This window comes from Rhamphochromis longiceps, linkage group LG9 (genome assembly GCF_057381845.1).
Source record: "Rhamphochromis longiceps isolate RC_006_pf linkage group LG9, R_longiceps_female_GT1.1, whole genome shotgun sequence".
Lineage (NCBI taxonomy): Eukaryota > Metazoa > Chordata > Actinopteri > Cichliformes > Cichlidae > Rhamphochromis > Rhamphochromis longiceps.
The window spans coordinates 617,569-642,670 of record NC_140565.1 but is presented as its reverse complement, the minus strand read 5'-3'; the positions used below and the strand labels follow the sequence as shown (position 1 = coordinate 642,670).

Sequence of the window (25,102 nt, the reverse complement as noted above, 5' to 3'; positions counted from 1 at the left end):
CGGGTACGCGCCCTGGCTTAGGTTCACTGGGACTGTAAACTGGCTTCAGTGTGGACACTGTGCTGTGTTAGAAACCTGCAGGGTTGCTTTGTTGTTGACTTCAATGTTAAAATAAGTTCTTTATGAGCAGAGAGCAGTGACAGACTCACAAACTCATGTGTAGCTTGATTTAGACACGAACACAATGACAGCAGCAGTGCTGCCTCCTGTCACACAGAGACGACCCATGTGTGTATGAAAAAGTTTAGTCTTGTTATAAAATATTTGAAATGAAAACGAACAAAAATATCAGAAATGTCTGTTTTCTTCGTTTTTGTTTGGTATGACTTGAACACTGAGGGGGCGTGTCAGCAGCGGCCCACGGCTGCTTTCAGGTCCACAGAGATCAACCCGATCGTTGAAGATTCAACCTTCTTCATTTGGCACATTCAGAGTTATACGAGTACAACATGCAGTGAAATGTGTGCTGACACGCTCCTCCGCTGTGCAAAACACGGATAACATTGTCATCATTATTATTACACTTACAAATTACAATGAATTTAAAGTGAAAGTCGACGTATATTTTTCTTTCATAAGCTCCACCTCCTCAGCACACTGCAGATTTATAGACACGTGTCCAGGACGTCTGAATGGATGTGGAAGCTAAAAACAAAGTAACGTGAACACCAAGCAGGAGCTGGCTCTGCCTACCAGCCCGCACTCAGGGCTTCCCCGCCCCACGCCCTGTCTGGTTTTGGGCACGCCAGGCTGCCGTAGCCGTCACGATGTTGCTGTTGGGGTTCACATCAGCAGTTTTACTTCTGTGTTTATTTTTCATCATTCGCCTTTATATCGTTGTGAAGACGGGCGCCAACTGCAAGCCTGGAAGCAAGGGTCGGGTCACTGTTCTGGTGGTCGCGGGATCAGGTAACAGCGCGGAACACGGCCCCGCTGCGCTGCGTTCAAGTGTCACAGAGAAAGCTCGCTCATGTTGTTACGTTACAAACAGCCGTCAGCCGGCCTCCGTAGCTACCGGGCTACACCGGGCATGGAGCCATGTTTCACAGTGTTTCAGCAACACTGTGACACCGTGGGTGTATCGGACACGGCGTGGACGCATGCTAATTCTAGCCATGCCACGTATCTGCTGTTTTAGCTGTGGATACTGAACATGTTTGCTTTGTGTCGGGCAGGAGTGCGACACTTCCGCCACCGTACAAACAACATCCCCGAGCTTCCGGTACACTATACATACCTAGAGTGTACACAAAGGTCATTCTGGTGATTAGTGAAGTGAAAATCCGTCAAAATACTGGATTTTTCTTAATAATTCCATCCAGATTAAGCGATGCTGGTTATTTTCTATGTATTTAGTTGTTAAAAGTCCTTAGAGGCAGGAATAGTTGTATTTCCTTGAAGAAACACAGTTTGGATGCATGCGTGGACCTGTGACAGGCGTGAGTCCGCTGGTTTTCCACGCTGAGATGAGGGGAAACTGCTGAGTCAGTCATCTGTGTGAGGTTGTTGCTCTCTGCCCTCCTGCTGCACACGGACCACATGTTTGACACCCCTCTCTCCGTCTTCATTCAGAAACGTCAAACATAAACTCACACGTGGATTTTGAAGCGACTTTTTAAATGAAGTCAGTTTGTCATCAGCAGTTCAGTCAGAACCTTTTTCCACTGAAAATCTCCTGATTCACTCTCAGTGGGTCTAACCAGAACCACATCCACGTGAAGGTGTTGGGCTGTGATGATTTTCACGCCACATCCTGTGGCACGTGGGCTGGTTTAAAGACACGAGTGTACGATCCGAGCCTGCTCCTTTCTCCAAACGTCAGCAGCATCTCTACGGGGAGAGCTCATCTCACCAAAGGATGCACTTCCAGTATGCATGAGCTTTGTCCGGCTCCAAGGTGACGTTTTTCCTTCTGAGACTCTTCAGTCCATTCCTGTGTAGGTTTCCAGTGGCTGTCATGTGTGAGACTACAATTCCCAACAGTCACTAGTGTCTCTGCAGTTGTTCCTGGGTCTTTAGACACATCTCGCACTAGTTTGCTTCCTTTCCTTGTTCTGTACTGCGTGGTCCTGCTTCTCAGTGCAGTTCTTGATGTTGGGGTAACTGTGTGCTCGTGTGCATCACAGGCCCATCGCTGTGTGATGTGTTTGTATTCTTGTCTTCAGTTTCTGTCAGCTGTAGTTTGTCCCTGTTAGGTAACAGCTGAATGATTAGATTTAAAAATCCAAATTCGGATGAATCAGAAAGTTGGTTAAATGATAACCACGAGCGTTCCTGCTGTCCATGGTAGTGACAGAGTGCTTTGGTGAGAGGAATAGTCAGCAGTATTCACATTACTCTGCTGGATTCAAACGGAGGCTCTGACGTATCAACTCAGGCTTCATCTTGAGAAGTGTTGCTGAGCATGCTCACTGGAATTGGGTGCAGGTCTGAAACGTGCAGCCAACACGACCGTTAGCCAATGGATGTGCAGTGTTCCTGGTCTCAGTGGTGAAAATACTCAGCTTAATGCTGACGATCCAGTACAGTCTGGAGCGTAGAGCTGGTCCTGGGGTGTAGCTCTGCAGCTCAGTCTTAGTTATATACAGTGAAATTACAACAGCAGTTATCTTCACACGTAACGACCCTACGGTGTTAGCGAGAAACCACAACAATCAAATGATCCCCTATGAGCGAGCACTTGGTGACAGTGAGACAAAAAGCTCCCTTTTAACAGGAAGTGACCTAAAACAGAACCAGGATCACTGGACTAAAGTATGGGAGAGAGGCTCCAAAGGCTAATGACATGCAGTAATAGCACATATACTATAGACAGCATGAGAAAGCTGCTTCTGCAGGGGTCATATGATAATCCGGTTGTTCAGTGATGACGTGACGAATCCTACTTCCGGGCCTAAAGTAGTCTGCGTTTAATATGGCTTTTGTGTTGTTAACATGTTTAATGTTTTGTATTTTCTTCTATTTGATCTCAAAAAGCTCCTAAAACAGTCAGTGATCACTGTTGACCTCCCTCGGCTTTTATTACCGCTAATCATTTATTTAAGCTCAGTTTTTAAAACCTTAGGATGTAACTACAGCCCAGCCCATGCAGCAGTATATGAATGACTAACCTCGTATTGTGGATGGATTATCTCAGTTGTTCTCCTGGCTGAAGTTTGGTCCTTTTACAGCATCCTGCCATGCGATTACATTTGTTTCTGACCACCGAGAACACTCACGTTAACTTTTATCGAGTGGAAAAAAAGTTAGCTTGTTTATATTATGCTAACATAGCTGTGTCGCTAGCGGTCACGTAGCACATCATTATATACCAGCTAGCCCAACTTCAGTAACCCTACAAACGTCATGCTGTTTAGTTTTCTGTCTTCATTTATGCTGGAAGTGATAGCAGAGCTGTACGTTTTAATTTGTTTCCAAAACCCCGCAGTCAGGACATGCTATATTGTATTTAGATAGAAGCTAGCGAGCTAACTCCCTGCTAACTTCTAACTCCGTTTAATGTCATAAATTCCGTTTTCATGGATGCCTGGATGTTAAACTCAATTGTTACACCTGGTAGAGCAGAACGCTGATCATTTTATTAAAGATGAAAGACTTTAGACAGTTTTTCAACTCTCAGTAATGCCATAGTGATCGTTTGATATATGGACCTGCAGCGGAGTTTAGGTCCAGACACGGCTAGTGACGTCAGACTGAACAATCGGATACTCAGAGGTCTCTGAGGTCTGATGGGGCTCGGCCGTTTTGGGGAGATTGGAGTTGTCGTAGAAACAGTTTGTAGTCATTATGGGAACCTGCTGATGTGAGAATGATGTATAAACTATGATAAAGCATTTATAATGTAATGTCACATTTGACCTTTAAGGTCAGTAGACCGATGTGAAGTTCAAAGTGATAATGATGCTTTATAGAGCTGTTGGTCCTAGATGCTGAGCAGACTCCTGGCTGTTTCTGGCCACGTGCACGTCCAACACTGTCAGTGATGTCCTGTGGTGTGTCCTCGCTGCCGCTTCACGCCCAGCACGGACTGACCTGTTTGAACTCATGCTGGGATGAAACATACTTTCTAAATCAAATTGAATGTCTGTCTTTATTAAGTGTCCATCTAAAGATGAGCGTGTATGACGAGCGCAGTGAGGACTAAGAGTTCAGTGTCCTCCAGGTCGTGGTTAACCTTGTAACTGCTGCTGTGCTTCTTTCTGATTTGTAGGTGGTCATACCACAGAGGTCCTGCACCTGCTGCAGTGCATGTCTGCAGCCTACACACCTCGACACTATGTCCTCGCAGACACAGACAGGATGAGCGAGGAGAAAATTTGCACGTTTGAAAGCCTCAAACAACAGTCGGACTCACAGGTACGCATGATGGAGCTTTTGGTTTTAACTCAGTGTGGTGATGCACAGCGAGAGCTCACTGAGCTCTGTGGTCTCCATGGCCCAGCAGCTGCACCCCAGCACAGTGCAGAGGTTCAGATACAGCAAAGCGTGCCACCGCTGGACTCTGCAGAGGACTTGCTGCTCCCACAGGACTGCATCATCATAGGCAGGAGAGTCCTGACACAGCAGGCTCACACACTGGAAGAGTTACTTATTTCCTGTCCTTCAGGAAAGTATCACACTGTGACAGTACTCCACTGCCAGGCAAAGAGCACATCAGCAAAACAGAAAGTAAAGTTTGGCCTGTTGGCCACCAGCGTTTCTGAAGTAATCCTGTTACTGTGTGGTTTAAGCTGTCTACCGAAGCGCACGATCTGATATCCTCGTGTTGGTGTTGTTCCCAGATCATCATGAAAATGTTCCAGGTTCAACATTGCAAGTGACCAATCACATTGTTGTGACGTCATACTTTTGCGACTTTGGGAAAAACCGGCGTAAAACAAAAAACTGTACTTAAGCTGCGAGAAACCGCCTCTGTCCGCCGATCAACGGACCCTGACCCTAACTCTGTAATAAACAGTAAGCAGAATTGATATTGTCCTCGCAACATTGGAATTTCATAAATGCACGAATGGCTTGGCGTGCAAAAGAATAACGTCACAACAAAGTGATTGGTCACTTGCAACGTTGAACCTGGAACAACATTTTCATGGTGGTCTGGGAACAACACCAACACGAGGCTATCAGATCATCCCTACAGAAGCACGTCCTCGTGTGTCTCACAGGTCCAGGCGTGTGGTTGGTTTCTGTTTGTCTTCAGTCCCTGTCAGCTTACAGCTCAGTGAATCCATTTAAACATCTAATGTCAAATTCAGACGAATGTGACGCACACGTGTTTGTTCCTCAGTTCACCATCTGTCGGATCCCACGGAGCCGCGAGGTGCACCAGTCCTGGAGCTCGTCTGTCGTCAGCACTCTCGATGCCCTGCGCTATTCCCTGCCTCTGGTGTTCAGGCTCAGACCGGACATGGTGAGTGGAGCAGGCTGTAGTGAACAGTGGCTCACACAGCGGTGGTTAGCACGCTGCAGCTGAAGGCATGTTACCAACGGAATATTCCATCCGTTATATTTGAGTCACAAATACTGTTGTGTTGTTAATGAGCGACAGTAAATGGAGAGAAAACGGCTTCTCACTGGTTTCGCTTTACAAAAACATTTGTTTCTGCTGAAAAACTGCTTCTGTTCAAACGCTGGCTGTTTCAGGTCTGTTTTAGTCGCAGCTGAAACGCTGGCGCTTACGTGGCGACGGCGCCGAGCGCTAAACGAAGCGTCGAGGCAAAGGATCATTTTCTGATCAACTTATCGCTGCAGCCCTGCTGCTGTAAGAAGGTTTGTGCAGGGAAACAGACGGCTGAGAGGTGTGGGTGTAAGCTGACTGCAGAGTGGGGCTCTGCACGCAGAGGAGCTGTATGATTACTTCTCCAGACTCCACGGCAGCTTTCCTGTAAACTCCACCAGCCTCCTTCAGTGCTGAGGCCTCGTACTTACTCAGCCCCCTCCCTTTGTCTCACTGAACGCAGTCCTCGGTGAGTCAAACGCGTATCTGTTTGAAACATTCTGATGCATTTGTGGTTTGAGACGGTTCAGCTCAGCCGGGTTTGGCCTTAAATATGTTCGGTAAGCTCCAAACCCCAACATGCACCGGACGTGTCAGGGTTTCCCTCTTTGACTCTCACAGTTTCTACTGAAGGACCTGAGGAGGGGAGGTCACTGTGTGAGAACAGAGGCTGCTGCGCTGCATGTCCGAGGCGTCCTGTGATGACAGGGAGTGCACATGAACCGATCCAGAATGGCCTTTGAGCCAGTCTTTGTCACATGACACACAGTTTTGTAACAGATGTACAGAATAACCTCTTTCCACGGATGTGTGCCCGCCCCCCCTGTCTGTGTTTTCAGGTGCTGTGTAACGGCCCGGGGACCTGCATTCCCCTGTGTGTAGCAGGACTCCTCCTTGGAATTCTGGGAATAAAGAAAGTCCTGATAGTTTACGCTGAGAGTATTTGCCGTGTCCAGACGTTGTCGCTCACTGGGAAGATCCTGTATCCTGTATCCGACTACTTCTTTGTACAGTGGTCGTCTCTGAGGGACAAATACCCCAAATCCATTTTCCTGGGAAGAATGGTGTGAAAGTGTCCGATCCACACGGACTCATTCCTGCTGTGTGATGAATAAATGCTGTGTCTGTATTGTTGAGTTGTTTGTGCCATTATTTACTCTCACTACTATTAAACTACTCAGAAAACAATGCAGTGAAGGTGAAACTGCTGCACCTGCGCATCGCTGGGGAGGCTGATCGTTATCTGTCCGACGTGGCATCACGTGTGATCGCTGTGGAGCCCACACCGAGCATGAGTCCCTGCATGAGAGGAGAAAGATGGACACCATGTCCACCCGCACATTCCAGGATCACCACAGTGCACGTGGGTTAGCATGTTTTCCCTGACAGTACACACGCGTGTGTCTCATGAAGCTGAACGCAGCGAGGCCTGTTAGTAAGCCCACGCGCAGCCTCTGCTTCCACGGCACGGCGGGGAAAGGAGCGGGTGAGATCTGTGTGTTTCTCGGGTGCTGTGGGACTTGGTTAAAGCCGCACCAGCTTTTCGTTTCCAGCCAGCCTGCAGACCAAAGCTGAGCTGAACAGGATTCCTAAAAATGATCCCGGTGTGGAAAGTTTTGGTCATGTGTGGAAGTTGTACTCATCCAGGGCTTTCAGGATGCAGCCGACACTGAGGGGAGGGGACAGGAGGCGGGGGGCTGACCGTGCTCTCGCCTCGCGCACTGCTTGAGCTCCCGTCGGGCCGAAACAGTCGCTGAGAATCCGTCTTTTCCACAGACGACTCCGCGGACTTTGCGAGTAATCCCGTGGGTTACAAAAGCGCCACGATGACTCACTTTAATAAGGGACCAGCCTACGGCCTGTCTGCTGAAGTCAAGAGCAAAGTAAGTGCTTCGGTCGCGTCTTTACTTTGTCTCACGTTTCCTTCGCTTTCAGACTTTTTGTGTGGATGCTAGAAGCCCGCGGGCCTGTCGGTGTGTCTCGCTGTGGGCCGAACACGAGAGTTTAAACAAAGGTTCGGTCCTCTTGTTTGTCTGAACGCGCCGAACGTTCCCGAGCTCGGGAACTTTTCCCTTCGTGTCCAGCACGAAGAAAGACGCGGGGAGCGTTACTGTGACCGCAGCCGCCTCGGTGCCAAGCGCTGCTTTTACGCCTCTAAAGCGTTTGAAACAGTTTGTTGAACTTCTGATGAGATGTTGTGATGAAGATGTTTGATGACGAGAAGCTAAACGGGATCTGTGGAGCAGCTGGGAGGAGCCCGGACACACTGATGCTTCCATGTTGCCTCAGATTTTAGGAGCAGACTTAGAACAGCAGTCAGTGTCGTGGCAAATATTCAGAGGAACCAAACCATCTGTTAGTTTCACGGCAAACGCGTCGTGTCTTTGCTCTCGGTCTCCGTGGACAGTCTGTGAGGGATGGCTGAAGGATGACGCCATCAGAAACACGTACAAACGCGCACTCTCCACGAAGTTCGCGTTTCTTCTGTCTGCTCCTCACAATGCCTCCATCTGTTACTGCGTGTTCACGATGCCCCGTGAGATTTACATTACCCACGCCACGCATGACTCGCTGCATGGAGGGACTTCTGCAAACTTGGGATTTGAAAGTCCGCCAAAATGAAGTAAAGGACTTTCGAGAGCGTTGATTTGAAAACACATCTTTTGTGTAAGCATGAGAAGTTGGTGGGCACGCTGCCAGTCTGCGTGTGTGTGGACGAGTTAGTGTTTTTGGCTGTTCGTGTGCCAGGACGTTTGTTTGCCTTTGGCCTCGTCTTCTGTCCTGTCAGCAGTCTGAGATTTTAAGAACGAATGACACGCGGAACCAAAGGTAGATGTTCCCCACGTCAGCCAAAGGCTCTGTCCCTGTGGTTCTTCAGCATCACAATGATGGTCTGAAGGCAAAGAAAGATACACAACAGGTTTCCTTTACCAAGTGGATCATCACGGCCTAGCCATAGTGGTCCGTTTGATTGACCTTTATTATTATTATGTATTTATTTTATTTTCAGTTGTTGCAGACGGGACAGACATGACTGGGCAAGATAGAAAAACACAGGGGAAGAGGGAGAAAAGGCACTTTTCACCTGGATCACCTGTTGAGAGGAAGGAAACAAGCAAAAAACGAGCAGCATAATAAACACAACAGCATCACAATAATCTAGCTGACAGTAGATATTAAATATTGAATGTTATTGTGCAGCACGCAGGACTGACAGCACTCAATGTGCTTTGAGGTAGCAGCCAAGAAAGGTGTAGTTTGTGTCTGTGCACCCCTGTGTGCACCAGCACGCTTGTATTCAAAAGGTTTGTCTATGTAACGATCTGCTAATGTCTTGTGATTGACAGGCCCCTAGGTCGAGAGTATGTGCTTCTGGAACACAGAATGACAACGATTTATAAAACAGACCTATTTTTTTTTTATTCAGGACGACCCAAAGTCGGTGACAGAGCCCAAAAACAAAGAAGGAAGATGCTCACAGACTGCAAGAGAAACGTTTTCCCATGAGCTTATTTTAATCAATATTTCGATCACCACAGTCATCTGGCTGCAGATTGAAGACACTTTTTCCCACCTGGAAGTTCCATCCGTGTTTCCCGTCTACAGCTGATAAAAACGCGACGTGGCAAAGCCAGCGTGCCAGTTTCATCCGAGGATGAACTTTAGGCTCTGTGGTGATGTCACTGCAGACGCTTCCCTACAAGCACACAACCTATGTGTGTCAGTCTTAACATGAACAAACAATTAGTCCTTGTGACCTAAATCAGTCTCCTCAGAACTTAAGCTCAGCATCTGGAGATGCAGGTGAGCATGTGAAGCTCCATCAGACTGTTTCTGATGATGGACATTATGAAAGCAGCTGCTGGTTAGCTTTGACTGTTGGTTAGCTGCTAATGCTGTTTGAGTCACATTCATGGTACAGACTGTAACCGAGTCACATGGCTCTGTGCCAAAACACAGGACATACAACAGCAGCCATAGAAACCGTAGACTTGTACACTGCAGCTAGTCTCACGTCTGTCTGACACTCGGCGAGCATCAACTTCTGTTTGGACGGTGGACAGCTTTCTGATTTTGTGTGTTAACCTTCAGTGTAAGAAAAACGCCTCCTGGGATATCACCTGGTATACAGCTGTCACTGCTCAGCACAAACCTCAGCATCAGAGCTTCAGCAAAGGAAATGCATCAGTCAGCTTTTGTTGCTCTTCACCATGAAACAAAGAAACACAGAGTGAACATGAAGCAACTGGTTTAACGTGAGAGGAAGAAGCGTCTGTTGGTCAGTAACTCAAAAATGGGAGGCACAAATAAATGTGCCAGAGTGTCCGTCAGCATACCGAACCAGCAGTGTGGATACAGTCCAGTCACACAAGTCCTGCACTGTAGTGACGTATCAGCAACAAGTGTGTGTGCACAGCTTTTAGCTGTCGCATGTCCTCCTCCCAGAGCCTGTTTCTCTTTGTCATATCAGTGTGACCAACAACTGCCACATTACCACCTACTTAAATGATCAATTCCATCCTAATACAGAGCTGCAGCCAATACAAGGCCACCGGTGCTGCGCCGGAACGTTCCAGGTGAACTTCCAGGATTTGCTTCCTGTGAAGGATAGTAAATGATTACCTGGATCACAACACAGCAATGGGACGAATGCACTCAGCCCGACTGCCCTCCTGTTCATCCAGGCGTGTGCTGACGTTAGCATTGGCAGTATCAAAGAAGCATCTGTGAAACAGGCCAGGAATCTGTGCAGGTTTTATATTAGTAAAAATTTCCCAGAGCCCAAAAATGTCTAAATATTTAAAGGGTTTTCCATCATCACAGTGGAAACGGGGAAACACTAGTGTACTTTACACAGTGTGTTTGTACAGAGGGAACGTCATATCGAAGCTCTGTGAGTTTGTTGGCTCACACACTTTTCTATGTGTGTTTCATATAGACATGAATGGAGGAGAGGCTTTCTGTGTGTTACCGTTTCCTTTTTGATGACATGCTGAGAGGAACCACCACGGTTCCTTTGTGTGCTCGCATGAAAAACACGTGGAAGCTCCTGATGCCGTACGCTGCCTCAGTGGTTCCCCCTAATTTTACAAGAATATTCAACATCACTGTCAATACATTTTTCCAAAAATGTCTCTGTGTGCAAAGTGGGTTTAAAAACCTCAAACTGTGGGATACAGTGTGTCCATGATTTGAAGCGGGGAACAAACTGTGGCAGGATCCGTGTTTGTGCCAAGGTCGGTATCACCGACACAATGTGTTCCTCCTGCGTCAGTGGCTGGACACGGGATCCAGTTTACTGCATTATAGAGAGTTAGACGGGGAAGTAGTGATGTTTTAGTTTTGTGAACGGTGAGTGTCGTTACATCGCCATTCTGTGGAAGCCAACAGCAACAAAAGAAGTATCCATAACTCCAAATTTCGAGTCATTTGCTCTGTCAATCAGTAATCCACGTGGAACGCGCACTCAAAACCAGGTCACAACAACTTGGCGCTTTCGAGAGTACGTTTGCTGATAGTAACGCTAATAATTCAGCTAATAACACAAGGATTTCATCATTTGTGAAGCCAAGCTGAAAATAATCAGCAATTTGTGCATTCATGACTGTAATCCTGGTAGCTTAGCTGTAGCATTTGTAGCTGAGGGCTTCAGCTTCCGGGTAACAAGGAAATGACGCCATTCACGTAGATTACTGACTAACTCGAAATTTTGAGAAAATAACTCAAAATTTGGAGTTATGTGGATGCTTTTTTTTTTTTTTTTTTTTTTTAGTGGTGGAAACGGGCCTCCATACCATTCAGTTTGAGGGTTACAACAGAAAATTATATATTTATTGTTCTCACGTGGTGTTGGACGGGACTATTTTAACAAACGAAGGACATTTTGCCCGATAATTACTTTTATCCTCCTGTAACTGTACAAAGTGCTAACATCTCCAAAGTTTCAGGAGTAGTTAGTCGTTATAAGAAGTGTTTGTGAACTAAAAATCAAGAATGTGGGATCCTGTTTGTCCGTGATTTGGAGAGCCCAGTGCTGCTCCCCACGCAGGGGAAACTCCTTCTGTCGGCACGACAGCTGCTCTTCTAGTCTTTGGCTTGGAAGCATCTTTGACGATGCTTCAACCTCTGCTTTGCGTTTGTGTCCATTATACTAGCAGTGTTTTCTTATAAAAACCATACTGCGCCCCCCCTGCAATGGCTCTGTGCCCGCCACTTTGGGAACCACTGCACTACATCATGATTACTCTGAAAGCAGCATCGTGCACTGCTTGAAAGTAACACTCTCTCTGAAAGTTGAAGCACAGATAAAGCCTTGATCAGAGACAGGAGAATGAAGCATGTCCGACGGCAGGCCGGGCGTCCGACGGCAGCACATCCTAAAAACCTGTTTAAAATGGGAGAGCACCCATTTTAAACAGGTTTTTAGGATGCTGTCATATTGCCGTGTGCTCTGATAATGGTGTCGATGTAAGAACTGGATATGATTCCCTACCAAAGTTCTGGATTTTGAGTCACGTTGGTGTGAAGCCATGTTCCTTCTGAACATGTAAATATGACTTTTGTTCCCTTGTGTCAACAAAAGCAGAGTAGCAAATGGCTTCCATTGCGTAACGTGCGATCAGGAGTCCACGCTCTTATCCTGTCAGCATACATCACATTCCTGAGATTCTTCAATGCCTCGATCCAGCCGTCCGCCCGCTACTTTTCACTCGGCTCAGTTGGCAGATCGTGTTATTCCGGTCTGTTCAGTAGATGTGCTGCATAATTCATGTCGAGTACATCTCCTGAGTGTCATTGTTAGCCTGGGCTCTGATCCGCTATGGAAATCTTATTTATTACGATATGTTTGATTTTATCGAGGTTTTTATACCAGATGGCCTAACCTGTCCTGTTTAGCTGGGCTCAGGAGTACACTAACTTAGAGCCCCCTGTTGGTCTTTACCTGCTGCACATGCAGCATTAGTACAGTAGCCAATGTTGCACTGGTGCTGCAGGGTTTGAATCGTATCCAACAGCCTGCAAATTGTTAATGTAACTAGTAAAGGTTATTATGGAGTTCCACAGGGTTCTGTCTACATCATACATGCTTCTCTTAGGCAGTGTCATTAGCAAGTATAGCACGTGTTCTCACTGCAGTGCAGATGACACCCAGCTCTATCCATAAGGATGACATTGATGAATATGGCAGGGATGTTTTACAGACTTGTCAACAGTTGCAGTGAGGTTTCTTTGTTGCTTTTGTGCTGAAATACCAGAATAATAGTTTGATTATATGAGTATCAGACTCGGGTTTAGTCTGTTGCCCCAGCAGTTCTGCATGCAGAATGGAGCAGCCAGTTACATAAAAGTACAATTTTCTTCATTGTGACCAAAGAACTTTACGCTGGTCATAAAACGAAAGCAAGCATTCGACAGTTTCCAGTATTGTACCATTTATTTCACTGGTTTTCTATTACAGTGTAACGTTGTTTCCTGTTGTGTGCTCAGCACGAGTGCTGGACTGAAACCTGCTGTTTGATATCATCATGTGGAGACAGATTCCAGTGTGTTTTGAAAAAAACAAACCTGATAGTGGGCTGACAGACCAAAATAACACACACGCATGTATGTAAAAATGCATTGTTTGAAAATGAAAACTAAATATTGAGTGAAATGTCACTATGAGCATGTATTTGATGGGGAACATGAGCTGCAGTGTCTGTGACTGGAACGTGTTCGGTTTGTTGGGTTTCAAAGATAATGTTTGAACATTTGACCAACATGTTTCACACGATGGACACATTGTTGCATGTTTCCTCAGGCTGCTGGAGGGAAGTGCTGTGATCAGAGCTGTGAAATCCTAACATGATCGTTTAACACTGCAGTGTGTTGGTGTGATGAGTCAGACTGGTCTGGTTACTCAAACTGGAGTTCCTCCGTGCTGCTTTACTCTTTGTTCAGTAAAAATGTGAGACGGTAGTGACTGACAGCCTTGAAGCAGCTGTGCCTGAAACTAAAGCTGTGACACAATCTGAGGAGTTTGAAGCCCTGCAAGGTTTGAAACGTCAGTTCCACTGTGGAACCAGTTCAGAGTACATACGTGCACTGGTTTCACTGGTCGTGTTTCCAAATACATGCTGTTTGGTACTGATGACAGAAAAAACCAAACTGTCAACGGTGGGGAATCCTGGTCAGAATCAGACGGAGTCTGTTTGACTGGTTTTCTTGTGGCTTTTATCAGGAACTGGGAGAGGAGGCCGGACTGGTGGTCGGATAAAACGAGGTATCTGCAGAACTGTGATATTTTTATTTCTTTATTCTTATTGGCTTGTTCATTGTATTTATTGTAATAGTGGTGCTTAAAGTGTGTGTGTGTGTTTGGAAGAGAAACAGGTCAAAGCATTTCTGTATAAGTGGATTAAAATGGATGACCATGCTTCTTAATTCAGATCAAACTGAGGTTATTGTACTCGGCCCTGAAAAGCCTAGAAATATGGTATCTAACCAGATTCTTACTCTGGATGGCATTACCTTGGCCTCCAGTAACACTGTGAGGAACCTTGGAGTCATCTTTGACCAGGACATGTCCTTCAACGCACATATTAAACAAATATGTAAGACTGCGTTCTTCCATTTGTGCAACATCTCTAAAATTAGAAATATCCTGTCTCAGAGTGACGCTGAAAAACTAGTTCATGCATTTATTACTTCCAGGCTGGACGACTGTAATTCATTATTATCAGGAAGTCCTAAAAACTCCCTGAAAAGCCTTCAGCTGATCCAAAATGCTGCAGCAAGAGTCCTGACAGGGACTAGAAAGAGAGAGCAGATTTCTCCTGTTTTGACTTCCTGTTAAATCCAGAATTCAAAATCCTGCTCCTCACATACAAGCTCTTAAATAATCAGGCCCCATCTTATCTTAATGACCTTGTAGTACCATATCACCCTATTAGAGCGCTCCGCTCTCGCTCTGCAGGCCTACTTGTTGTTCCTAGAGTATTTAAAAGTAGAATGGGAGGCAGAGCCTTCAGTTTTCAGGCCCCTCTTCTGTGGAACCAGCTTCCAGTTTGGATTCAGGAGACAGACACTATCTCTACTTTCAAGATTAGGCTTCAAACTTTCCTATTTGCTAAAGCATATAGTTAGGGCTGGACCAGGTGACCCTGAATCCTCCCTTAGTTATGCTGCAATAGACGTAGGCTGCCGGGGGATTCCCATGATGCACTGAGTATTTCCTTTCCAGTCACCTTTCTCACTCACTATGTATTAACAGACCTCTCTGCATTGAATCATATCTGTTATTAACCTCTGTCTCTCTTCCACAGCATGTCTTTATCCTGTCTTCCTTCTCTCACCCCAACCAATCACAGCAGATGGCCCCGCCCCTCCCTGAGCCTGGTTCTGTTGGAGGTTTCTTCCTGTTAAAAGGGAGTTTTTCCTTCCCACTGTCGCCAAAGTGCTGCTCATAGGGGGTCATATGATTGTTGGGTTTTTCTCTGTATGTATTATTGTAGGGTCGACCTTACAATAAAAATTGCCTTGAGGTGACTGTTGTTGTGATTTGGCGCTATATAAATAAAATTGAATTGAATTGAATCATGATCTAACTGAAGACTGATGAAGCATATTCAAATCTGCCTCAGTGTTCGTGTGTAGAAATTCTAGGTTACAATAAGACAGAAAAGAAGAAAAGTTTGGGCTTTAAAATCTGAAGAGCTCAAGAAGATTTGGATTTCTGCTCAGCCTCTAACACGGGGAGAGTGCATCTTCAGATCTGAGGGTGCTCGTCGTCTCTCCAAGCTTCTTACTCCCAGCGTTAGCTCAGACTAGGTTATATTTCAGGTGATTATTATTTTGGGATTATTACTGTCTGCATTTGTTTTTGCTTTGCTAGTTTTCTTTAATAAAATATCCTTCATTAAAGAAGTCTAAACTTTTGACATTTTCGGCTTTTTAAGGGCAAAACTCTGAGTACTACTCCTCAGTAGTATAAATAACTTTTAAACTGCTGCAGTAACATGTAACAGACCCTTGAGACCTGCTGTCCAGGCCGCTAAATTTAAGCCCTTTTTGTTAGAGCTGGTAGTTTTTCTCTGCCAGTATAAAAAGCATCTGTTTGACCAAACTGAAAGTGCAGTCGTTCAGAAATGGAACCATTTTGGAACAACTGCAGGTTCCAAGATCGTGAGTTCTAACAGTTGTATGCAAGGACAAGTTCTTCGAATGCTCCCCTCTTTGCCAAGGTCGAGAGGAAGACTCAAACTGCCTTCCTCGGATTGGAGAAGGTCGGTTAGGATGTTCGGGAACAACCTGGGATCCCCCAAGTCTCTGGCATGATGTGGGACAGCAGCTTCTCTGAGTGCCAACTAAAAACTAAAACCTGCTCCTAAGTAGATGCTCTCAAGCTCGACTGAAATTTGGAGTTTTGAGGGAAACTTTTGGGGGATTTTTTTTAAAAACGTGTAATATAGCTAAACATGACAGCACTGATTAAAGAAAGGCCCCACAGATATAATCAGCCCTTATTCAGTGGACAGTTGGCCATAAAGCAGCTGTGTCCATCCAAGTCTGGGAGAGATCTTTCTTTGCATGTTTGTGCATGAGCTCTGTGCTTTTCCTGCTTCATCACAGAAGTTCAAAGAAACAGTTTTGTTATCACGTTCTGAACTTTGTCCCGTTTTTCATGGTTTTCTGTTTTAGTAACTGAACTGGGAGCCAGCCAGTTGTGTTACCACACAACACAAACACAACAGCTTGGCTGCCTGAGTGAATGTGTTAAAATAAATATGTGGAAATGGATGTTTTTAAACGATATCAACAGTAGTTTTGGAGCAGCAAAAAGAAGTTGTTTTTCTGGATAATACATTTACAATATGATGAAACTTCCTACAAAAACAAACACTCAGAGATATTATCAGATAAAAGTCCTCCATTGTTCCTCCGTATGCTTCAGAAAAGCAGAGTCCCTGTGCTTTGGATGGGTTGTGGTCCATCTGTCCTCTGTAGCACAGGATTACCTGGTGAGATGGATTCAGTGGAGAGTGAGGCTTCCACATGTGTTTGGGGCATGAGCTGATCCCAGCAGGAGTGTTTGTTTAGTCCACATGATAGAATAGAACAAACCACAGTGATCAGCAAGGGCGCTCTATGTCCTGTTGATTCTGGAGACTTTGTGAACCACTTTAATCTGTCAGCAGTTCTTTACCAGCTGAACGGGTAACTGGATGTGTTACTCGGCATCTTAAAAACCCCAAAGCAGTAATAATTAGAAGCAAAATGCCAGTGCCTGTTCTAAATCAAACCGATAAGAAGAAAAGCCCTGCTGGCTGCTCTCCGTTACCTCCCTGACCTCTTTCTAGGAACGCCCTGTTTCAGTCTTTTACTGTGATTGATGGAGAGCCTAAGAGAAAACGACGGTTCAGGGTTAACATGTAAAAACCTTTGATGGAAAGTGTACCATGTGACAGCCCACCATTTAAAGGACAGCACAGAGAGACTCTTGGACCTCAGCAGAAGATAGTTTAAGACCACCAAGCACCTGTAAACCACAATTCTATTATTCATGACTGCAGTGTTAGTGTGTCCCTCGTGGTCTGAAAGTTACTGAGAAAAGGTTTTAAAAAAGCTGTTTCTGCTGCAAGTGGCCAAACCTCATCATTTAAGAGTGCCCAGACCCTACAGTACCCTCTGAGGCTGACCTTTGACCCTACACTACCCTCTGAGGGTGACCTTTGACCCTACAGGACCCTCTGAGGCTGACCTTTGACCCTACAGTACCCTGTGTGGCTGACCTTTGACCCTACAGTACCCTGTGAGGGTGAAATATTTATTTAGTTCTGTATAACCAAAGAATACACGTTATACATTGGTGAGGCTTTGGTCAGATGAAACACGACTGATGATTTTTGAAAGCTCCGATGTCTGTAGATGGTAAAGGCTCAGCATGGTCTGCTGGGCACTGGTGCTAGCAGCTGTGCTATCACAGACTCATGTGGTCATATTATTATTTGTGTTTTAATCTCTCCAGATTGCTCAAAAATATGACCCACAGAAAGAGGAGGAGCTCCGTTTCTGGATTGAAGAGGTGACCGGAATGTCTATTGGAGAGAATTTCCAGAAAGGCTTGAAGGATGGGGTCATCCTCTGCGAGTAAGTTCTGTTTGCTCTTGTGTTACTGCCGTTGTTGGGCCTCTTGATCTTTGTAATGGAGACAAAAGCAAATTCCATGTAACATTAAGTATGTTTTCTAATCGATTGAATTCAGTTTGTCACCAAACTAAGGCTCTGTTTATTGTAACACCCACATCTTTGTGGTGCGTCGGCCGGTCATGCACCCTCAGTTTCTCTAACCTGTGGACACTGAGTGGACGATCATAGTTTTTACTGCCGTTTTCATGATGTTCCTGCACAGAAGCTCAGAGACATGCAGACAAACAGGACAGATGTCGGAACAGTTTTGAAAACTGGAGAGTTTGTTGCAAAAACCCACTCTCCAAAGTCGGCATCATCAGATCCTCTTTATTTGGCCAAATCTGTGTCCACAAACATGGACTCTGACTCTGGGTCACTTTGATCTATGCATGCAAACAAAAAGTAAGAGAAAACAAGTTACACAAAGTCTAACAAACTATACAAACTGAGCACAATAGTAGCCCAATGCACATATGAATGCTATAACAGCTTATTTCACAGTGTTCATCAGAGTGACAGCCTGAGGGAAGAAAACCTAGACGGCGGTCTGAAGGCAGCAGTTTGAACAGGATGGGAGGAGTCTGCAGGCAGCTGACGATCCTCTCTGCAGACCTGATTGTCTGTTGCAGTTTTCGGGGCTGAACTGAACCAGACAGTAATTGATGTGCATGGGACAGAAGGTGTAGAAGGTGACCTCCTGTGGCAGCTTGAACTTCCTGAGTTGCTGCAGGAAGTCCTCACGCATAGACTGTGTCTGGGCCTGCTTCCTACACAGTCTATGTGTGAGGAACACTTCAGATTGCAGATTGGAACTCCTCAGATGAAAACGGGCACAGGGGAAACAACCCAGAGCTTCCCCCCCAGCTCCTCCAGTTGCAACAGAGGAAGTTTTGTTGTCTGTCTTTGGCTTCACCAAAGCTACCACGGCCATATCCCACATGCCAAAGCAACGGAGGAATGTGCTTCTTTTGACAGCAACACACAAGGAACCAGCAGTCAGTGATGGGGAATAAAGGATGCGTGAAAGCAAGAAGCAATCCTGGACTACAATAGGCACAAATATTGCTTGGATAACTTAGAGGGTGTTGGCACCTCGAGTTGTAGAAGGAAAACTAACTGATGGCTCTTTTCTCCAATCTCTTGGATGTCTTGGGATACGATGTCTTTGTCCCGCCGGAAACATCTTCACTGAAGTGGGGGAGTCCTCTACATACCTACAGTCAAAGGAGCTTGCAAAGAAAAGCGTCTGGACTTCTTTAAGTTGCTTGAAGACGTTTCACCTCTCATCTGAGAAGCTTCTTCAGTTCTAAGGTCAAATGGTGGAGAGTCCCAGATATAAACCTAGTGGGAGTTTCCCCCCACAGAGGGACAAAAGGACCCCTGATGATCCTCTAATCGCCTGAGCCAAGGTGTGAAACTGGGTGTGGGTCACAATCAGCCAGGGTTTCAGGTGTGCTCATTGTGAAACCTGGCCCCACCTTATCATGCGAATTCCTGAGGTCAGATGGCCCAGGATGTGAGTGGGCGTTAAGGCGTCTGGGAAGGATCTCAAAACTGGATTATAGATGGCAGAGAGTTGGTGTCGTAAACCCCGCCTCTGCTCAAAGATGGTCGCTCACAGTGGACATAGATGGCTTCTTTCACTCCTCTTCCAAACCATCTGTCCTCTCTGTCCAAAATGTGAACATTGGCATCCTCGAAAGAGTGACCTTTGACCTTAAGATGCAGATGGACTGCTGAGTCTTGTCCTGTGGAGGTGGCTCTTCTGTGTTGTGCCATGTGCTTGTGAAGTGGCTGTTTGGTCTCTCCAATGTAGAGGTCTGAGCATTCCTTGCTGCACTGTACAGCATACACCACATTGTTAAGTCTGTGTTTTGCAGTTTTGTCTTTCGGGTGAACCAGTTTCTGTCTGAGCGTGTTGCTGGGTCTGAAATACACTGGGATGTCGTGCTTGGAGAAAACTCTCCTGAGTTCCTCTGATACACCGGCTACATAGGGGATGACAATGTTGTTGCATCTGTCCTTCTTATCCTCCCTCGCTGGTGTCTGGTCTTCTTTTCTGTGCCTCTTTGCTGACTTTAAGAACGCCCATTTAGGATAGCCGCATGTTTTGAGTGCTTCCTTTACATGTGTGTGTTCCTTCTTTTTTCCTTCAGGCTTAGAGGGAACATGTTCTGCCCGGTGGTGTAGGGTCCTGATTACTCCAAGTTTGTGCTCCAGGTTTCACAATGAGCTCACCCGAAACCCTGGCTGATTGGGACCCACACCCAGTTTCGCACCTCGGCTCAGGCGATTAGAGGATCATCAGGGGGTCCTTTTGTCCCTCTGTGGGGGGAAACTCCCACTAGGTTTATATCTGGGACTCTCCACCATTTGACCTTAGAACTGAAGAAGCTTCTCGGATGAGAGGTGAAACGTCTTCAAGTAACTTAAAGAAGTCCAGACGCTTTTCTTTGCAAGCTCATTTGACTATGATGTTCTGGATGACTAATGTGTGTCCTGGGAGAGCTGGGGCACATGCTGGTGACCTCAACAACTGCAAGACACCCTTCTCCTAATTCTCAGCCACTTCTGCCATTGATCTCAAGATACAGTAGTCTGAACCAGAGTGTTCAGACTACCCCACACCCCCTAACCCACCCCACCAACGAAATGACAAGAAGGTGCAAAAGGCGCACCTCCAGGATTGGAACAGCAGCCCCTTGCACCAGGTGTAGAAAGTGTGCCTACAAAAACCACTCTACTGTGGTTAGTACATCTTGCTGCTAATGAGGATGCACACAGAAGCACACACTGGAATATGAATCTTGATCATTTTATTGGTCATCTCAGTGGTTATTTGGTCATTAAATTGCCTTTGTGGCCACTAACACACCATTTGTGATTTACTTTTTGGCCATTCATTGATACTCATTGATACTTTTAATTATTGCTACACATCTAACCTCCACCATGGTTAGAAAATAAATCAGTTTGCATGTATTATTTAGAAAAAAATGGGGATTTTATGCTTTTATCCCTATTTAAATCATTAAAATTATGTGATCTAACTGGTATTTAAAGGGTTAAAATTCTGAATTTGAATGAAATTTAGATTTTCATGAGCAGCACTGATGCTAATCTTAAAAAATCAAGTCAGAAAAAGTGGAATTTTTTCTTAATATATATGAATTTTATAGCATTTTGTAAACGTAAACAGGGGGTGTCCATTTTTGGCCACAAACAAGCTGAGAGGGAGTTTTTATGTTTTTGCTCTCCCTGCACAAAAACAACAATGCATTATAATCAATGTTGATGTGAATCAATTACATGCCCCAGACTCTACTATTAACAATACAAGAAATTTCAGTAGCAATGTAATTATATAAAATTGTGAGGTTGTCTTCCAGCTGGTGCAGTGGACAAACAAACTGGTGTTTAAAGGGTTAAAAATGTAAAAAGTAATAATTATTTTAGATTTATGAAAAGAACTGAAGTTAGTTAAAAGCTTTATGCAGAAAAAATGGCAAAAAACCATAAAAATAATAAAAACTACAGACCTACTTTTGGCCACCAACAAACTGAATGGGTCGTAACCCCAGAGGGTTCAGTGATGGTCAGGTTACAGCCACCTTAAAGGGCGTGGTCATATTTAAGGTCGTGACGCGATGTCAGTAGCACTGCTGTTTACCTGTACATTATGTCTGTGGGGTGGTTATGAATATTCTCTAATGGTTTGAACTTGATTTTGAAGAAATTCACATTTCAGGTGAATTTTGGTTTGATGGTACTTTGAGCGTTATAAAACAGGAAGTTATGTGAGTGATGCAATGTCCTCTCAAATGAAGGAAATGTGTCTGAACTGCATGATATCCGCTGCAGCAGTGGGACTAATGTGATGTTTTCTTCCCTGCGTCTCACAGACTGATTAATAAGCTGCAGCCTGGTTCAGTGAAGAAAATCAACCTTTCACAGCTCAACTGGCACAAGGTGAGCGCGACCCACAAACACTGCAGAGCTGCAGCTGAAGCACGTCACTCGTCTTATTAGTGCTCCGTCTCTTATCACTCTGTTTCCCTGATGCTCTCTGCAGCTGGAAAACCTCGGGAATTTCATAAAGGCTATCCTGGCCTACGGCCTGAAGCCCAATGACATCTTTGAGGCCAATGACCTGTTTGAAAACGGAAACATGACTCAAGTCCAGACAACACTACTCGCACTGGCTAGCATGGTGAGTGCACGCACAGCACAGAGGACGAGTGCGTCTTTCTTCTGTTATAGAACACAAAGCGCCATCAGTCTGACGAGCGTGTGTTATCTGACAGGCTAAGACTAAAGGCATTGACACAAAGATCGATATCGGAGTGAAATATGCAGACAAACAAGCTCGACACTTCGATGATGAGAAGATCAAGGCTGGCCAGTGTGTCATCGGACTGCAGGTAAATGAAGTGTGACTGTCACATGACCTGAGATGTGTCATCATTAGATTTAAACCATTTCAGTGTCTTTTGATGGAGCAGAGAAACACTCCCTGTTTAACCTGATACGTTTAAATGCCAACAGTTCACTGTAGAGTGAAATGAGACGAACTGTGTTTGCTGAGCTCGTGTCTCTGGTTTCTCAGATGGGAACAAACAAGTGTGCGAGTCAGGCTGGAATGACTGCGTATGGAACGAGACGACATCTGTACGATCCAAAGACTCACACTGACAAACCTTATGACCAGACTACCATCAGCCTGCAGATGGGCACCAACAAAGGAGCCAGCCAGGTGAAACCCAGTCTTTACTCTCTACCATGTGTCGTGCTGTGACAGAAGTATTGGCCCACTCCCTGATCATTATCATGGTCTTTTGTTTCGCATATTGTCCACACTTGGTGTGTTTAGACAAAGATAACCTGAAGATTTCATTTCTTAAAGGAAAAGCTTTGATTTCGCTCGCTACACCAGGCCAGTCCTGAAGTTTTCAAAAAGCAACACGAGAAAAGCTCAGTGAAATCAGTCTGCATTTGGGTAACAAAGCCGTTTGGGCCTCGTTCAAACCACAAATGGAGGAGACCTGGAGCAGCCCTCCCAGGAGTGGCCGACCTCCCAACATTACTCCAACAGTGTCTCGACAACATGTGAGACACTTGAGTGGAACGTGAGCCCCACATCTATACGACTTTTCACATGCTGAGTGACAGTGAGGTGTGCGGCTCAGATTCATAAATAAATGAGTTTAGCTTTTTTGGTCAACACCTGAAGAAGGAAACAGCCACTGTGGGTTTAAGACTGTCTCTTCCTCATTAACGTCTCAAAGGAGCGTCGTGCATTGAAGACCCTATCAGAAATCAGCACTGGCATCAAGCACAGAGCAGTTTGATTATAAAAGCCAGGTGATTTGATTGTGGGACTCTTGTTAGCTTTTGCTGCGTCCCTGCTAAATAGCTTAAATAAAATATCCTGCACTGTATAAAAAGTCTGACGTGTCTTCAGGAGGACGGCTGCTTAACCCGACCTGCTATTCTGTTCATCAGAGGTTAGCATGGTTGGCATCAGGACAAAACACAGTCTGAAAAATGCAATTACATACAATGAATCTTAATAAGCCAAGCCATCATTTTAAAAAGTCACCTTTGTCTAATAATCAAACGAGTTTGATCTGAAACGTGTGCCCAGTGAAGCTCTGCGTTATTGCTCAGTGATCACTTTGAGTCCTCTCTGTGTAAATGTGTTTGTCGTGCTGATGTGCGCCATGTTTCCTGTAGGCGGGCATGCCGGCCCCCGGTACTCGCAGAGACATCTTTGATCAGAAAGTGGCCGTGCAGCCGCTGGACAACACCACCATCTCTCTGCAGATGGGCACCAACAAGGTGGCGTCTCAGAAAGGAATGAGCGTGTACGGGCTGGGCCGCCAGGTTTACGACCCCAAGTACTGCGCCCCCCCCACCGAGCCGGTCGTCCACACTAACGGCAGCCAAGGCACCGGCACCAACGGTTCCGACATCAGTGACAGTGACTATCAGGCTGAATTCCACGAGGACGAGTACCACGCCGGCTACCACCACGACTACCATTACAACGATCAGAACATCTGCTAGTCGGGCTCTCCACCTGTTAGCAGATGTGTTTTATCACTACAACAGAGCAAGTCTTTTGCTATCGCTAGTCTTTTTATTCTCTGTTATCTGAAACGTTGCTTTGTATTTCATCTTCACCTAGACTTTGATCTCAGCTCCAAAGTTTGTAAGACGTAGCATAGAATCACCACACGCACACAGTGGCAGATGCTGTTTTTAAGCTAATAGCCTCTTTTATAAAAGAAATGATGGCACACTGATGTAGAGATGCTGCTGCCGATGAATCCGATGAATCCCGCTCTTTGCATTCCTTAATGCTGCTGATCCATTCGTCGGCTCCAAGAGCACGTACCTCGTTTGGCGTTCATGCTAATGGCTAGACCGGAGTAGTCCTGAATTTCCAGCCTCCCTTTGCTCTTTGTTGTTCTGTGCCCTCTTGTTTGGCTGAGCTGTATTTATGTGCAGTGTCCCAAAGTAAAGCAGTCTGCTGTTCACAATGAAAACGACATGTTATAAATAAAGTTTTAAATCTTTAATGTTAAACCTGGACCACGCACTAATCCCAGCCTATAACTTGCTTCTACTGCTAACATGGAAATCAGGTCACGTCTGTGGAAAGAGGCTCCGAGCGTGTCAGCCTCCAATCAGCGCTCGCTCTGATTGGAGGCTGACATCAGCGCTCGTAGTTGGGGAACAGACTGTAACCACTCCCCCACACAGGTACGGTGCTAACAGGCGTCGTCTGTGACAAGAGTGTGTGACCCCAAATGTAATCATCTGTAGATCCTAATAGGAGATATTCAGAGTACCTGAATCGTATGATGGCAACAATGGACCTGTGCACGGTACTTTAACAATCAAAGCACTATTTGTATTCAGAGCCTGAATCACACACACACTCATACAGATGCTTTATTCTGTGCTGAAGTACTTTCCACCTCACGTGCATACACAGTCATCAGAGGCAATTTGGGCTTCGCCAAATTGCCCAAGAACATGTTGCATTTACGTGGGAGAAGCCAGGAATTCAACCAACAACCTCCCGATTGGTAGCACCGGCTCCCTAGCAGCAGCTGTTCCTAGCAAGGACTAAAGTACCCTCCTCTTCAGGTCCGGGTTTCATCCTATTCCCCCTGTGGCTGCTTTCTTTCACCGCACAGACACGTGTGCTAGGTTGAAGGAATAATGTGGTGTCCCTGCTGGAATGACCGATCCAGGCTTTCCAGCCTCCCTGAACTCAAAGATGTGTGTAGCTAGTCGATGTAGTGTGCAGTAGACGCTGTTAAACAGTACAGGAATGTTACTCTATTACTACTTTTTATCTGGGGAGTATATCATGTCTACATTTATGTAACAATGTAGCGTTGCAAACATGAAAGGAAGAAGTGAAAA

At 45.6% G+C, this 25,102-nt stretch overlaps 2 protein-coding genes across 4 annotated transcripts; both read left to right on the top strand.

Annotated features, from left to right (window-relative positions):
- Positions 1-717: 717 nt before the first annotated feature.
- On the top strand, positions 718-6,707 carry alg14 (ALG14 UDP-N-acetylglucosaminyltransferase subunit). 2 transcript variants are annotated; one of them, XM_085417945.1, is made up of 4 exons: positions 718-909; positions 4,211-4,356; positions 5,285-5,407; positions 6,334-6,707. In XM_085417945.1, exons 1-4 carry the CDS (start codon positions 768-770, stop codon positions 6,562-6,564), a joined length of 642 nt encoding a protein of 213 aa, XP_085274071.1. In that variant the 5' UTR covers positions 718-767; the 3' UTR covers positions 6,565-6,707. The 2 variants fall into 2 exon arrangements, with proteins under 2 accessions (XP_085274071.1, XP_085274072.1); XM_085417946.1 differs by lacking the exon at positions 718-909 and adding an exon at positions 934-1,897.
- A 476-nt stretch (positions 6,708-7,183) lies between these two features.
- Positions 7,184-24,406, top strand: LOC146661477 (calponin-3-like). Of its 2 annotated transcripts, none has more exons than XM_085417943.1 (7): positions 7,184-7,377; positions 17,502-17,623; positions 21,568-21,634; positions 21,738-21,875; positions 21,970-22,086; positions 22,272-22,418; positions 23,399-24,406. In XM_085417943.1, exons 1-7 carry the CDS (start codon positions 7,321-7,323, stop codon positions 23,729-23,731), a joined length of 981 nt encoding a protein of 326 aa, XP_085274069.1. In that variant the 5' UTR covers positions 7,184-7,320; the 3' UTR covers positions 23,732-24,406. The 2 variants fall into 2 exon arrangements, with proteins under 2 accessions (XP_085274069.1, XP_085274070.1); XM_085417944.1 differs by lacking the exon at positions 7,184-7,377 and adding an exon at positions 10,315-13,757.
- The last annotated feature ends 696 nt before the right edge of the window (positions 24,407-25,102 follow it).

Coding starts and splice junctions, on each gene's coding strand:
- LOC146661477 (XM_085417943.1), top strand. CDS start 7,321: ATGACTCACTTTAATAAGGGACCAGCCTACGGCCTGTCTGCTGAAGTC. Junction 21,876..21,969: donor TACTCGCACTGGCTAGCATG/GTGAGTGCACGC, acceptor GTTATCTGACAG/GCTAAGACTAAAGGCATTGA. Junction 22,087..22,271: donor AGTGTGTCATCGGACTGCAG/GTAAATGAAGTG, acceptor CTGGTTTCTCAG/ATGGGAACAAACAAGTGTGC.
- alg14 (XM_085417945.1), top strand. CDS start 768: ATGTTGCTGTTGGGGTTCACATCAGCAGTTTTACTTCTGTGTTTATTT. Junction 4,357..5,284: donor AACAACAGTCGGACTCACAG/GTACGCATGATG, acceptor TTTGTTCCTCAG/TTCACCATCTGTCGGATCCC. Junction 5,408..6,333: donor TCAGGCTCAGACCGGACATG/GTGAGTGGAGCA, acceptor CTGTGTTTTCAG/GTGCTGTGTAACGGCCCGGG.